Consider the following 14,798-nt stretch of genomic DNA (forward strand, 5'->3'; position numbering starts at 1 on the left):
GCTCGCCTCGAACGTGTGGAAATTGGTCGATTTGTCATAGTGATCCCGCGTGGGAACCCTAGTGGACCACGCTAGGACCACTGAACGCTCCACCTTTATAAGCAGAGCCTAACTTAGCCCTTGGTACCACCACTCGACGCACTTTAGCTCGCTTAGCTTTTCCTTTGAGCTAGCTTTTCGCTCAGCCTTCCTCACCACCACCGCCATGGATGGCAGGAGCCTAGGTTAGTAGTTACTGCCTGAACATTGAGGGTTTTCCTAGAATCCTGAATGCCACCCTACAAAAGCTCAGAGTCAAAGATCGTCTCGAGTATGAGGGTCGTGAGTATGAGAAGCATGGCACTGATCGGTGTGAGGTTACCGTCTATATCGGGAAGAGTGAAGAGTTCCCCGACATCACTGAAGCCTAGAGTGTGACCGCAACTAGGTTTAGCTTCATCGACACCTACCAGGTGGTGGCCCGCAAAGCCCTGTGGTACCTTTGCCAGATCTATGAAGAGCCCATTGCCCGTACCCCCATGAGGTTTTTTCCACCCTTGGATAAGAATCGACAGGCATGGAAGGCTCGCATGGAGACTTTGCAAGGGCGAGAAGCGCGAGAAGATAGTCCTACCATGGTGCACTTGACCATGTACCTACTTGCTCTAGATGAGCAGTATGACCGGCAAGCCTTAGAACTGAGGACCTGCCTCCATCGAGCCGAGGAAGCCGAGATCTTCAACCGGATGCTCTAGGTGCAACTTGTCGAAGCGCATGCCAGTGAGGCAGCTGGTGAGAGTCGAGAGACTGCCATATCGAAAGCCCTGAAGGAGGCTGAAGATTAGCATGGCCATCAGCTGCGTGAGGCCTATCTTGTCACCAGGGCCAAGCGGAGGATGCTGGTTGATGAAAGGCAGGATGCCCCGATCTTAGAGGGGATCCCTATCCACCTGCCTGACAGAAGGAGAACCGGAGATGCAGAACCACCAGCACCTCCACCTTCGAAAGTGCCTGACAGAAGGAGAACCGAAGATGTAGAACCGCCAGCACCTCCACCTTTGGAAGTGTTAGAAGTAGAATCCTTGGTTCCTCTCACTCAGCCATTGCCCCGAGAAGATGTAGATTAGTTGCCTTGAGATGCGGTACCTGTAATAGTAGTGTTTTTCATCGCTGTCCTCTGGTATTGTACTCTTGCTGTTGTTTTTCGTCCGTAGTTGTTGAGATCGTTCGACCGTAGGTGAATGCTGTATCGTGAATGGGAGCTTGAATGCCTATACGTTGTACCCGTATAAGACCGTTAGAATATGCATTGTGTTATTTCACTGTGTTTATTGCGTCCATCTACTTAAGTCTCGTTAGATGTGCCCCAAGTTTTCAAGGGCAATGTTAAGTGAGTTACAAGAGAAGTTACCATCCAGATATCATCAGATCAGCCATGATTGGAGAACATTGGACACTGTATCGGCTAATTGTGGATGTCCCAACAGAACACTTAAATCTTTTTAAAACAAATCCGCCATTGGATTTTAATTCCTTGTCCCTTGTTGTGAAGGGAACCTTTGTTGTTTGAATTTTCCCTTGTAATACTCCCCTTACTCTATGGTCTATGACCCCACCGCCTTCATGGCGTGTAAATTGGTAGTAGTTGCCTAGTTAATAGCTTATGGTGCCACGACAAAACCGAGGGCTCCTTGTGGAACAGCTGCCACATGGTGACGCTGCTCGGCACACGCTGGTATCGAGGTTGTTGACCAAATACCTTTACCAAGTTACACCGCCATACCACTTTTGCTACAAATAAATTCTTTGGAAATGTTCAGGTGTTTAAACGGGAAATCCACAATGGGTTGATAAGATAGTGTTCTCTCTAAGTAAACAAAAGGATGTGATTTTTGAGGAAGAAAGTATGGCATGGTCTCAGTCTACATGAAAGACGGATGTGGTCGAGTAAAGGAAAGAAAAAGAAGAGTAGTAAGGAAAGTTAGCATCGGGTAGTCGGGAGTGATTGTAAAAGTCTGAGTGGATGTCATGTCTAAGCTCTATGTTTAGTTGACTGCGCTACGCATGCTGGGTCACTTCACTATGTGCCCTGGGAACATTGTCTGTAGCGGGCCTTTAGCACCATGTTTTCGCGTGGCCGCGCCATCGTGCCGCACTCACCGTCCTTGTGCACTGTGCGCTTTTCCTTTTTCCCCAGCATCTGGTCGGCTCTCATGCCTCGTCCCTCGTATCGGACCCCCCTTCCCTCTCCTTTCTCTCTTCTTTTGGGGACATGACCGCCCGCACATCTCCCTCGTCGAGCGCACCCTCTTATCTCCTCTCCTTTATTTCCCATCCGCTCGCTTGGGCAGGGAGCGCACCTTGGTCATGTTTATTTCCACGACATGAACCGTCTGTGTATCCCATTTATGCCGTCTCCACTTCTAGTGTGTTGCACTCCACCTCCATTCACCTATATAAAATACCCTTAGTCCTTGCTCTTCTTCTTCATCCCATTCCCTCGCATTCGGAGCAGAGCTACGAGATCCAGTCGTCACTCATGGAATTATGTTCGTCAGTCTGAGGTGATGGTGTAATCTAAGGAGAGGAAAGGATCAAGTTCATCAAAGAAGTTCAAGTTCCCTTTGGGGTGGTTAATCTTAGGGTTCATGATGTTTTACTTCTTAGTCGACTGTTTCTGGATTTGTTGGACCTACACCATGTTTTGGATAATCATTATCTTGTTGTTTCTCCATTGTCCTCGTCTATCTTGACTTCTGGATTTAGTCTCAGTTGTATTAAGTTGCTCTTAACCATGTATCCCTAGATCCCGTGTGGTTTAGTATTCGAAGTTGTGTAATCTTTCGTGTAATCCCTGATCTATGGAATGTAATCGCATTTCCCCTCCTTTGGTCTTGCTTCGAATCTTGGGATGAGATTCTTTTTAAGGGGAGTTGGTGGTAACACCCCTGGTGTTACGAGCTTGTTTAGCACCATGATTTAGGCCTAAGAAAAATTACAAAACAATTTTCTTGGATTAAAAAATAATAATAATTAAAAACCAGCTTTTCGCGTCAACGGTAAAAATCGAAAATTATATTTAAAATCGTGTTCCCTCACGTACGTATCCCGGCGCGTGTTATTGAGAAAGAGCTATGCCGTAGCGCGTGGACCTTGTGCCGGGCTGCTACTACCGTGTCCTGCGTTGCTTGCATTCCCTCTCTTTCTCTATATCTGCTTGGTACACTGGGACCTATCTCATTTCCTCTCCTCTCGACATGCGTTCACCATCAACGTTGCTGGTTGTCTTGCCTCCGCTGCCTACCTTGCTTGTCTTGGCTGCCTTGCTTGTTTGCTGCTCGCATCGTCCTGTCATGCTACAATGTTGCCGGAGCACGCCGCGCGGTCCCTGCATAGTGGAAGTTGGCCGGTCGCTCACGTCGTTTTCTTCCTTTCTTTTCTATTTCCTCCCTCGGCTTGTCTCTGTCTGTCCTCTGTGCTTCACCTGCCCTCATGCGTCTGTCTGCTGCCCTTGTGCGCCTTAAGCCGAGGACCGAGCTACTCCATCTCCCTCGCCCTTCCTCTACTTGTCCGCACCACCGTTGCCTGGCCCGGACGCCGAGCCTCGCGAAGCTCTCAGCCGCTGCCCTGCCCATGCCCGCAACGCCGCTTTTCTTCCTCTAACCGAGGCCAGCGCGCTGCTCTGGCTCGTTTCCTCTCCTTCACATGTAGCACCTTGCCTCACTGTCATCCGTCGTCGACCCTCGCGAGCACGCGCGCGAGCCCCATGGCCGCACTGGAGCCTAGCCCTGCCTCTCCCCACCGATATTGGCCCATCCCTGCGAGCGAGCGCGCCCGCGTTCCTCGGGTCCGCGTTGGGCCTACTGCTCCACAGTTGTCGCCGCGTTGCTGGTTCGTCCGCCCAGCCATGGTCGGCCATCCCTTCCGCTGAGGTCTGGCACGCTGCTCCCTGCTCTTCCGCCACTCTGCTCCACGGTGCTGCCTCTCCTAGGCACGCCGTGCCCTGCTGCTCGCTGTGCGTCGTGCCCTGCTGCTCGCCGTGCGCCGTGCCGCAGCGTCGCATCCTCCTCGACGGCCGCAGCTTCATGCTGCCGATGTCGCCGCGAGCTCCTGCCACTTGAGCTGTAGCACCCCGCTAGTGTCGGCCCTACCTCACAGCGCCGCGCCCCCGCCGTGTACCGCGCTGGAGCCACCGAGTCCCTGGAGCGCCATCGCCTTGGCCTGCTCCTCGTCAGCCGCCGGTCGTCGTGCCTGTTCTGTGCTCCTCTGCTCCTCTGTGTGAAGAAGATGAGGTGAGAAGGGTATAAATAAAAGTAGAAAATTTGTACAAGGTTCTCGGTGCAAAAATACGTGACCCGAGTGAATAGTGCAGATGTACTGCGGGGTGATTTGTAAGAAGCTTAGGGCCGATTCGCTATTGTGCCGCGCCACTACCCGCGCTGGGCCAGCCTGTGGTTGCCGCCTGGGCTGCGTTGGCTACATGGGTTGACTAGTGGGCCGCTTGCACGCCCGCCTAGGGCTCGCCGCGCCGCTTGGCCAGGCCTAGGCCGCACTGTGCGCTAGGCCACGCGTTCGTGCGGGCCGGTCACTTCCGGCTGCTGGGCCACCACCTGCGCCGTGCGCTGGGCCGGTCTACCACGGAGTGCCATGCCTGGGCCACGTATGTCGCGCCCCGCCTAGGCTGCTTTGACTGCTGGGCCAAAATGGGTTGCCTCTGGCTCTTTCCGTTATTTAAATACTTTTCGAATATAGGTTTCTAGTTAAATTGTAAAATCAATATAAAATGGTATAGCAATCTAAAAATGGTGAAACCAGTTTTGTTAGTCTCCTAAAATCATGATCTACATGTTAGTATATTTTGTTCACATAGTTTGAAAATATTCTTGGAAGCTATATAATTAATTTAAGGTACTTAATATTGTAAAAATATAAACTTGTAGGAATGGTTGTGATAAATTGGTAATATTGTTGAATCTGAAATTTGTACCATAGGCTCCTAGCAATATTAGGTACTCGCTGTAATTTTTGTAGCTCCTGAATAATTAGTTTGCTAAATAGATAATGATGCCCTATTCCGAATAAAGATTAAATTGATAGAACGAAATAAAAATACAACTTGGGTTTGTATAACTAAAACCTTGGTTGGGAAGTAATACCTTATTCGACAACATGGATACATAGACCAGCGTTAGAGCTATCTCGTTAGCTTGTGAGACGTGATCGGATTTCTAAGAGTTTCGGCTATCGTTGGTTATTTACATCTATGCATTTGCATCAATGCATATCATATAGGTACGATGATGGATCAACGGATCAATTGAAGGATGATTGGGAATCCAAAAATGGTATAATGGTATTCTCTTCAGGAGATGATGCAATGGGCTTTCTATTCAGTTGATGGTGGATGATCTGAAGATGCATATACTAACTTTTTAATATATATCTTACCCAGGCAAGCCCCGGTGCATAACCCCTATTTTTCTGCACTTTAAATTATATTTGTGCATTAAGTTTTAAGGAGTTGAATGAAACCCACTTGCATATATATATATATATATATATATATATATATATATATATATATATATATATATATATATATATATATATATATATATATATCCTATGAGTCTTATTAGTATGACAGGATCGTGTAGATTGCTATGCTACAGGACTCCGGTATAAGTCGAGTGATTGCCTGTCGCTCGCGAGATATAGTGAAATGTGTTACTATATTATTATCACTTGGAAAATATAAATGGTGGAAATGATAAATGGTGACGGGGCAGGGATATGGTTTGGGTATTGGTGGGTGTAAGAGGTTGTGTCACCGTGGACACGGGGCATGGCTTGGTTACACTGTTTTTCCCTATCTATGTCGGTTAAGGACCGACTGTTGCATAAGACGTTAGGCAAGTCACAGATTTATTATCTCGAGCACATACTTGTGTATGGACGCTTGAAAGACTTGTTGCTCTCTTGTTGTGGATCCGGCTCTTTCCGGACCGACTGTCAAGGTTTTGTTTTTTGGTGGAGGTGGTCCTTGCACCGCACTGAGTCCGGGACACAGGAGCGGGGGCTTGGAGTCCCAGTTTGGACGAGGACCTAGACACCCAGGATAGGAGAGTGATGGGTTGGTCCTGCTTATGCTCGAGGTATAAGCGGGACGTGTGTTTTCGGGGTACCCAGCTGAGGACAGTGGTTCACGAATCGCTGTCGAGTCGGTATGACTTGTCTTAACTCTAGCACCGTAGTAAGAACTGAAAGATGAAAGATGGAAGATGGAAAAAGGAAATCTGATTGCTTACCACCTGCTTGAAAGTAGCACAGGTGCTTACATAGAATGGTTAGTTAATGAACCAATACGGCTGTTAATAAAAATCGAATATAAGGACGCACGCTTAGTAATGCTTTATGCAAATACAATAAACCCACAAGCCAAATAGCCTTGTATATCTTTGGAGTCTTTTCTTTCCTCCTGTCGGGTAAGTCTTGCTGAGTACAATTGAGTACTAAGGGTTTTATTCTCCCTGTTGCAGGTTACAGGTGGATGCTAAGGCTGACTCTTATGTGTGGATTCCTCCTAGTGGGCTCAGCGAGGATTCCTTTATGCTGCGATCGTAGTTGTTATTTATAGCCCTCACCAAATGCTTTTATAAATGAAAGTTTCATAATCTATTGTCGTAGTTTATATATCAATACTTTATCATGTCTTGATTAGTTATTCATTTCCGCTGTAACTCTGTTCACATGTTTATATTCCGTTGTTCAATTAAATTGTTCATAACTCTGATAATATTATTACATTCCGTTGTTATAACAATAAATATTATACTCTGATGTCGTATTAAAAATGATGTAAGAAATAGTGAAGAATGATGTAAGCTTTATTCTCTCATTTGTGATCCTGATGGGAAATGTGGATTTTCGGGTTATCCCCTAGGGTGTGCCCAACGGAACTGAGTAATTTAGTGTTCTCCTTCGAGTGCTTAGTGTCTAATGGAAGACGAGTACTCCTGTGAGACATTAGATTAGGCGGTTCTGCCACAGCTGATTTGTTGTGAGAGGGAAACATTGTTTCCTCGTTGAAAAATACTGCTAAAGTAGTGTTGAAGAACAGGACCCATGTATTTGTATTGCTTTTGTGGCCGGACTGTAACCGTAATACGAAGTACTTGCAAAAGGACCTATATCCTAGTGGTTAGAAGAGTAGACAATGTTCTAGTCGACAATGAATACTGTGTAATCTAAAAAAGAGTACTTATAAATGACTTAATGTGAAAAAAGTTCGGCATACTTTCTTGACTTTTTTCCATGAACTTATAATTTGACCTGAAAGCTATCTTTATTTTTTCTTATATGGCACGTTCGTTAGTTTTAGGATTTAACGGTTTACCCCGAGTGAAAATGACTCAATGTAGAGTTGAGTTTGTCTATGTTTAATTTTGAGGAATAAATATTTAAAATGGTATAAGGTTATCATAATTATATAAAAATAATATATTTCTTATTTTATGCAATTATGATAACCTTAAACTATGTGAAATATTCGCCAAAATTCAACACAGACAAACTGAACTCTACACCGATTTATTTTTCACTTAGCAAAATCATCATTTCACACTCGACTTAACACCGTTAAGTCCTAAAACTAATGGAAAGGGTCATGCGACGTCGGTAAAATGACGGTGACGAGGTAGGATCGTTTGCAGTGAATGGATAATCAAGCTTAAGGGCCGATGAATGCAATTTCAATATTTATGGACATAAATGGCACATTTTTAGATAAGTTCATCGACGTGCATTTAACTCTATTCTAAAATAGGAGAGTGTGACCTCCTCCCTCAGTCCCGCTTTGACTGTCGTTTTGGTAATGCAGTAAATTGTCTACATTCACAGTTTCTTCAATGCACCCAAACGCTCACAACGTCCGCATTCAAACAATCTTTGCTGCACCGGACCGAAAGCTAAAACGTCAGTTAAAACGGGACAAAGAGAGTATGTAGTTAATTTGTTTGACACAATATCTTAGGTTGCCCTAAGACCTATACAACGAAGGGGTCTAACCAAACATGTATGCTGCTGTGCTATTGGATATGAAGTAGCTGCCGTTTCCGCCTAGCTCAGCTCGAAATAGACTAGCCATAGCTGCAGTGCAGACCTAATTGCAGTCACTCCAGCTAATTGTTATCCTACGCATGTTTACTGAGCCTGTTCGTTGGTTAGTTTTTGGGCTGGTAAGTTTGACGGATGCTGATTTAATATAAGAAGAAAATATTATTGGTCGACTGATAAGTCCTGGCTGAAACCAACCAGTGAACTGACTACTTATTCTTGCTAATTCTATTACTACTAATCATACCACATGCATCTGGAGTTTTTCCCATGACAGAAGCTGCGTCTGCCATGTTTAGACCGACGCCACGCCACCCGATACAAATAACATTAGATTATTACGATAGATCGATCGATATATGGGCATCACATAAGTGATTAAGGCCTCGTTCGGTTGGTACAGAAAAGCATGGTTAATAACTGAAAATACAGTTTACGATAAAATTTTATGAGAGAAAAATATTGTTCCATCTTTAAAAAAAAAAAAAAGCGGTTTAAGCCCAGGTCTGGGACCAGCCGAACGAGGCCTAAGATACTTGATTAGTTGATTTGACTTTTGATCGCACCTGCCATTAGCATTTGATTATTGCTGCTCCTCCTCTATTATTGAGTGCAGACGCATCGCATCGCGACGAGCTGCAGCCAAATCCTGTCCACTCCATCAGCTCTGCAATCCGACAAGAGATTTGCCAATTATTAATTATTCTCCTACTAGAAAAACCGATCGCATCCGTCCCCATCCTCTCCGCCGCGGGGTTGGCAGGCAGCGCCTCTCCGCGTGTGGTCCGTGTGCGAGGGTCCGGTTGGTCCTCCTCCACTTCGTGCAGCGCATGCGCGGCAGCCGGCAGCGGCGTCTCTTCTTCCCGGTCCCGCCCCGCGAATCTCTGCGAAGAGGTGAATAGGAGGAGGTCGAGGACGCCATAGGGGAAAAAAAACACAAATCCACCTTGGAATGCTTTCGGAGGCTCGGGGGCTCGTCGCCGGCTGCCTGCACTGATGCTGGGAGCGCGCGAATTTCCGCTCAAGTTTTGATCTTGGCGTGCTCTTGAGTCTGGAATCCCGGCATTCATTGGGGCTTTGTCCTGAGTTTGCAAGGTTAGCAACAGATTATCTCTTCCATTGTTGGTAGATACTGCAGAAATGGCATCAGAATTTGATCATTTTGCTGTTTTCTTTTCTATTTTGTTTGTCATGAAAACCTGGAGCTATGCATGCTTATTTGATCACCTTTTCCTCCCGCCACACTGTTCCATATCATTCGGAAATAGTGGAAATCAACTTTGTTCTTTGGATGCATGACTTTGAGTTAATCAGCTGTAGATGTTTGGTGTTAGAACAACTATGTGTTAATGTCAGATATCCTGAATTCTGGTTGTTAACTCACAAATTCATGGAAGTTTGATCTCGAGACAGTTTAAAACTGTCCATCTTATGCCTTCTCTTGCTGCTCAAGTTCAGAGCTTTTGTTCTTTGTGATGGCTTCGGAAACAGACTGATATATTCTTGATGCCTGCAGGCTGCAAGGTCGTGCTGCTGATTAGTTTGAACCCATGGAGACTACTAGCACAGCAAATGAGCAGACTAGTAGGGGGGCTATGTGGGAGCTGGAAAGGAATCTCGATCAGCCCATGGATGCAGAGGCCGGGAGATTGAGGAATATGTACAGGGAAAAGGTGATTATCACGTAACTGTTTACAAAGGTCTTTTTCATTTCACAACTTCAATGCTGAAATGCTACCTTAGGTGGTGATAACTGGTTCATTTTACGGATTATTAGTGTCTATGTAACTGATCTGCTAATGAGTGGTCAGTAAATTTGCCCTCTTCTTGTTTCCCCTTTTGCATACGCAGACCTACCCTACACTTGTGCTGTTACAACTAGCTTTCCAAAGCCTCGGTGTGGTGTTTGGAGATTTAGGCACATCGCCTTTATATGTCTTCTACAACATTTTCCCTCGTGAAATAGAAGACACCGAACAAGTTATTGGAGCACTCTCGCTTATTATTTACTCCCTTACCCTGATTCCACTTGTTAAATATGTCTTCATTGTCTTGAGGGCAAACGATAATGGCCAAGGTACGAATATGTCTTACACTCTTGCTTCCTTGAAATTTCTGCTTCAGTTATGAAAGAATCTGATCATTCTAGTTTGTTCAGAGGATGCAGTAAAACTAAACTATATTGTTTTACAGTTCTCCTAGGGTGCTTATTTGCTAAATTTCTCATTCACATGCTTTCTGCAGTTTGTTTTGATTCATGTCATGCAACACTACAATCATTTAAGCGTTTTATTGGTTTAGCTCGAAGTCAGAATGCATCATACCTCTAACAGATTAGCATTATCATTCTGAACTCCCAGAAGCAAACTGAACTAAATATTTTGATGAAAAGCGTGATAGGAAAGCCTCATATTGTGAATATTCCATATTGTCCAATATGTGTTTTGAGCCATTTGGTTGTGGGATGCAAAGATTTGCGCACCGCAGCATGCTGTGATGTTCAGTACTTGATCTTCCACATATTAGTAAATTTTCAATCAGTTTGGCTTACAAATTCTGTGATAATGAATATCAACATAATAGAGTTTTACTGTAATGCCAGGTGGAACATTTGCTCTTTACTCACTGCTTTGTCGGCATGCAAAGATAAACACTATTCCGAATCAGCATAGAACAGATGAAGAACTAACAACATACAGCCGCCACACATATGATGAGAAATCTCTTGCTGCAAAGATTAAAAGATGGTTAGAGGGACACGAAATCAGGAAGAATGTCATTCTTATTCTTGTTCTTTTTGGTACTTGTATGGCAGTTGGAGATGGAATCCTCACTCCTGCAATATCAGGTGAGTATCTTTATGTTATTTTTATGAAAAATCTCTATGTTTTACTATGCATTTATTACCAGATTTACTGAAATTAATATTTTGATGAGAACTTAGATTACAGCTTTTAGTTTGACGTGAACTGCTAAACAGCATATTTTCTCAACAAATTCTATCATTGCCATACTGAACATAAATATTAATGAAGTCATTTGGACACTGAAAAAATTCTCCAAGGAATGCATGCTGGCAGTTCCTTTGAAATATAATGTTAACAGTTCCTCCAGGAAATACAGTAACGTTTTTGGCAATTAGATAATGTCCCACAACCACATGATTTGTCAAATTATAACTGTTTTCATTCTTTAAAATGGAAAAAACTTACGCCATAGTGATGTTCTGTTTTACCTTCTATTGCTGTTGCATTGCTCAATGTTCAGTTAACAATATTCGACCAGGAAAATATTCAGTGTTATAATGCCCTCCCACCCCTTTAAATGTGCTACATATATCTTTTTTATGATGTTTGCTATTTTACTTTTGCCCAAGTGAATTGATCTTAAGTTTGCATCACAACTTGCAGTTCTTTCTGCAACTGGAGGAATACAAGTGGAAGAGCCCAGAATGAGAAATGGTACTTGTGAAATTTGGAAGTTAGTATTGTTTTTCCTGCATTCATTAGCTTATACCTTGCTCTTTCATATCTTTAACTGCTATTACACTCAGTGGATGATGTTAATTTCTTCACCATCAGTAGTTCAACTAGAAATGTGGAGGTGTGATGTGAATAACAAAGCAACATAACTTTCCATGCCGTTTTATCTAGTAAAATGATAACCTTCTTCAGAGTCTATTCAAAGAATAATGTTAACATGTTAACTGTGATTTGAGAATTTTCCCTTCACATTTGTAATCTTTATAGTGGTAATGTAGTACACTGAATAGTTTTGTTTAGTGTGGCTGTTTTAAAAGACAGATGATCATTGATCATTGTACTGAGATCAGTATGTGGATGACTGAATTCTTTCATTTTTTTCCCATATCAGATGTGGTTGTCATCGTCTCTGTGGTCATATTGATTGGATTATTCAGCATGCAGCACTTTGGTACTGATAAAGTCAGTTGGCTTTTTGCTCCAATAGTATTTATTTGGTTCATACTCATTGGAATCCTGGGCGCCGTAAACATTTCCAAATACGATCAATCTGTTCTCAAGGCTTTTAATCCTATTTATGTATATCGGTACTTTAAGCGAGGGAAGACTAGCTGGGCTTCTTTAGGAGGAATTATGCTTAGCATTACAGGTTTGAACATCTTTCCTAATTTTATACTAATAATAATCTTGTCCTTTGTTTAATGGCAATTACCAGGACTGAAATATTGGGCCATGTTTCAGGGACAGAAGCATTGTTTGCTGATCTTTCATATTTCCCTGTACAAGCTATTCAGGTAGTTTATTGCCTGTCTTTGTTACTAGCTGTGAAAATGTTCTTATGATAACCAAGGAACCTTTTAGAGGCAAATGTACATTTTTACCTACTCTTCTCACATGAGTACAGAAGTAAATCCTTTTGCTTGCCTGCTGATGACATCACATTTTTGTGTGCAGATTGCTTTCACGGTGGTTGTGTTTCCATGCCTTCTTTTGCAGTATACGGGCCAAGCTGCCTATATAGCTCAGAACAAAGACCATGTCTCCTATGCCTTCTATCATTCCCTTCCAGGTAATGTCAGAGAGAGGGATTCTTCGTTTACCATATATACATGAATGCACATTGACACTATTATTTGGTACAGATTCTGTACTTTGGCCATCATTCATTGTTGCAACAGCTGCTGCAGTAGTTGCTAGTCAGGCAACTATATCGATGACCCATTCAATTATCAAGCAAGCACTTGCTCTAGGGTGCTTCCCCAGAGTGAGAATTATCCATACTTCCAAGAAGTATCTAGGCCAGATATACAGTCCCGATATTAATTGGATCCTTTTGATATTCTGCATCGCTGTCACTGCTGGATTTAAAAACCAAAGTCAGATAGCAAATGCATATGGTAAAGTCTTCCCATATCTGTCTCTGCATACAAATTTGACTTTCCAGCTCAGTTACTAACATGGACTAATGTTGTGTAAACAGGTACTGCTGTGATAATGGTTATGCTTGTGACAACATTTCTCATGATCCCCATAATGTTGCTGGTGTGGCGCAGCCACTGGACCTTGGTCATTCTTTTCACCGCGCTGTCATTGCTTGTTGAAATTCCGTACTTCACTGCTGTGGTGCGGAAGATCGATCAGGGTGGCTGGGTCCCGCTTGTGTTTGCTGTCGCCTTCCTCATCATCATGTATGTATGGCACTATGGTACACTCAAGCGGTACGAATTTGAGATGCACAGCAAGGTGTCCATGGCATGGATCCTAGGCCTTGGTCCAAGCCTTGGTCTGGTCAGGGTGCCTGGTGTGGGCCTGGTTTACACCGAGCTGGCAAGTGGTGTTCCTCACATCTTCTCACACTTCATCACCAATCTCCCTGCCATCCACTCCACTCTGGTCTTCGTCTGTGTGAAATACCTTCCTGTCTACACCGTGCCAGCGGATGAAAGGTTCCTTGTGAAGCGAATTGGTCCCAAGAACTTCCACATGTTTCGATGCGTGGCACGGTATGGCTACAAGGACATCCACAAGAAGGATGATGACTTCGAGCAGATGCTCTTCAACAGCCTGATGCTCTTTGTCAGGCTGGAGAGTATGATGGAAGAGTACACAGATTCTGATGAGTACAGCACCCTTGAGCTGAACCAGCAGGCAGGCAACGCCAACCAAAGAATCAATGGCATCAGCACCGGTTCAAACATGGATCTCAGCTATACATCCCACGACTCCATTATACAGGTGCAGTCCCCAAATCATATGGGGAACAGCCAGGTCATGTCGTCAGGTCAGATGTACCAGACCGTGGGCGACGAGATTGGGTTCCTGAATGCATGCAGGGACGCTGGGGTGGTGCACATCCTCGGGAACACGATCATCAGGGCCCGCAGGGATTCAGGGTTCATCAAGAAGATTGCTATCAACTACATGTATGCTTTCCTTAGGAAGATCTGCAGGGAGAACAGTGCTATCTTCAATGTTCCCCATGAGAGCCTACTGAATGTTGGGCAAGTGTTCTATGTGTAAGCACTGAAACCAAATACATGTAGATGAGAGTTCAGCTTCAGAACCACTCGAGAGAAGCTAGCTGTGTTTTGTTCATAGGTAATAGGGGTATAATAGTTGAAAGAATTGTACAGCATCATATGTGACCATTTGGAGCATCAATAGTGGTCATGTTCATCATGTAGAACTTGTACTGTATGCACATCTGTAATAGCTGGTTATTAAATCCAGAGTAATTTTAGTGCTTCCATGGCCAATGTTCATGAGGAACCAGAGTTTGTTCATATCTCATGGGAGGGCAAGGATTTGTAAAAAAAAATGTAACTGTTTGGGGATTGATCAAACCGGAGTTAGTAATGTTAGGATGATCTCCACCGGTTGGTCCAATGGCCAATTGGGCCCTTGATCCGTGCTCTGATTGGGGGCGCTTAGCCGGTTCTCCTGGCTGATGGGCCCGTCGCGCAGCGCCATAAAAGGACGGTGAGGGCTGGGGTACAAGACATGAGGTTGATCGGACTCGCTAGTTCCACATCGAGTCTAACCCTAGTCCGATCTAGAGGGAGCGCTGTGAGCGACGGGAAGCTCCACCGGCCTTCACCGTCGTCACTGGACCGCACCACCACTACGATGCTACCTCTACTTCAACACCGGTGGCCACGTCGCTGCGACGTCATGGCCATCACTGCGCTTGGCGACCCAAGTCTTCTATCTAAGTTAAGTATT

The 14,798-nt window shown here is 44.3% G+C and overlaps 1 protein-coding gene across 1 annotated transcript; it reads left to right on the top strand.

Moving 5' to 3' along the window:
* Window positions 1–8,730: 8,730 nt before the first annotated feature.
* On the top strand, window positions 8,731–14,325 carry LOC136541659 (potassium transporter 18-like). Its single transcript, XM_066533661.1, has 10 exons — window positions 8,731–9,189; window positions 9,611–9,767; window positions 9,946–10,171; window positions 10,697–10,942; window positions 11,505–11,555; window positions 11,968–12,225; window positions 12,318–12,370; window positions 12,531–12,645; window positions 12,719–12,973; window positions 13,057–14,325. Exons 2-10 carry the CDS (start codon window positions 9,645–9,647, stop codon window positions 14,094–14,096), a joined length of 2,367 nt encoding a protein of 788 aa, XP_066389758.1. The 5' UTR covers window positions 8,731–9,189; window positions 9,611–9,644; the 3' UTR covers window positions 14,097–14,325.
* The last annotated feature ends 473 nt before the right edge of the window (window positions 14,326–14,798 follow it).

This window comes from Miscanthus floridulus, chromosome 3, assembly GCF_019320115.1.
Source record: "Miscanthus floridulus cultivar M001 chromosome 3, ASM1932011v1, whole genome shotgun sequence".
Taxonomy (NCBI): domain Eukaryota; kingdom Viridiplantae; phylum Streptophyta; class Magnoliopsida; order Poales; family Poaceae; genus Miscanthus; species Miscanthus floridulus.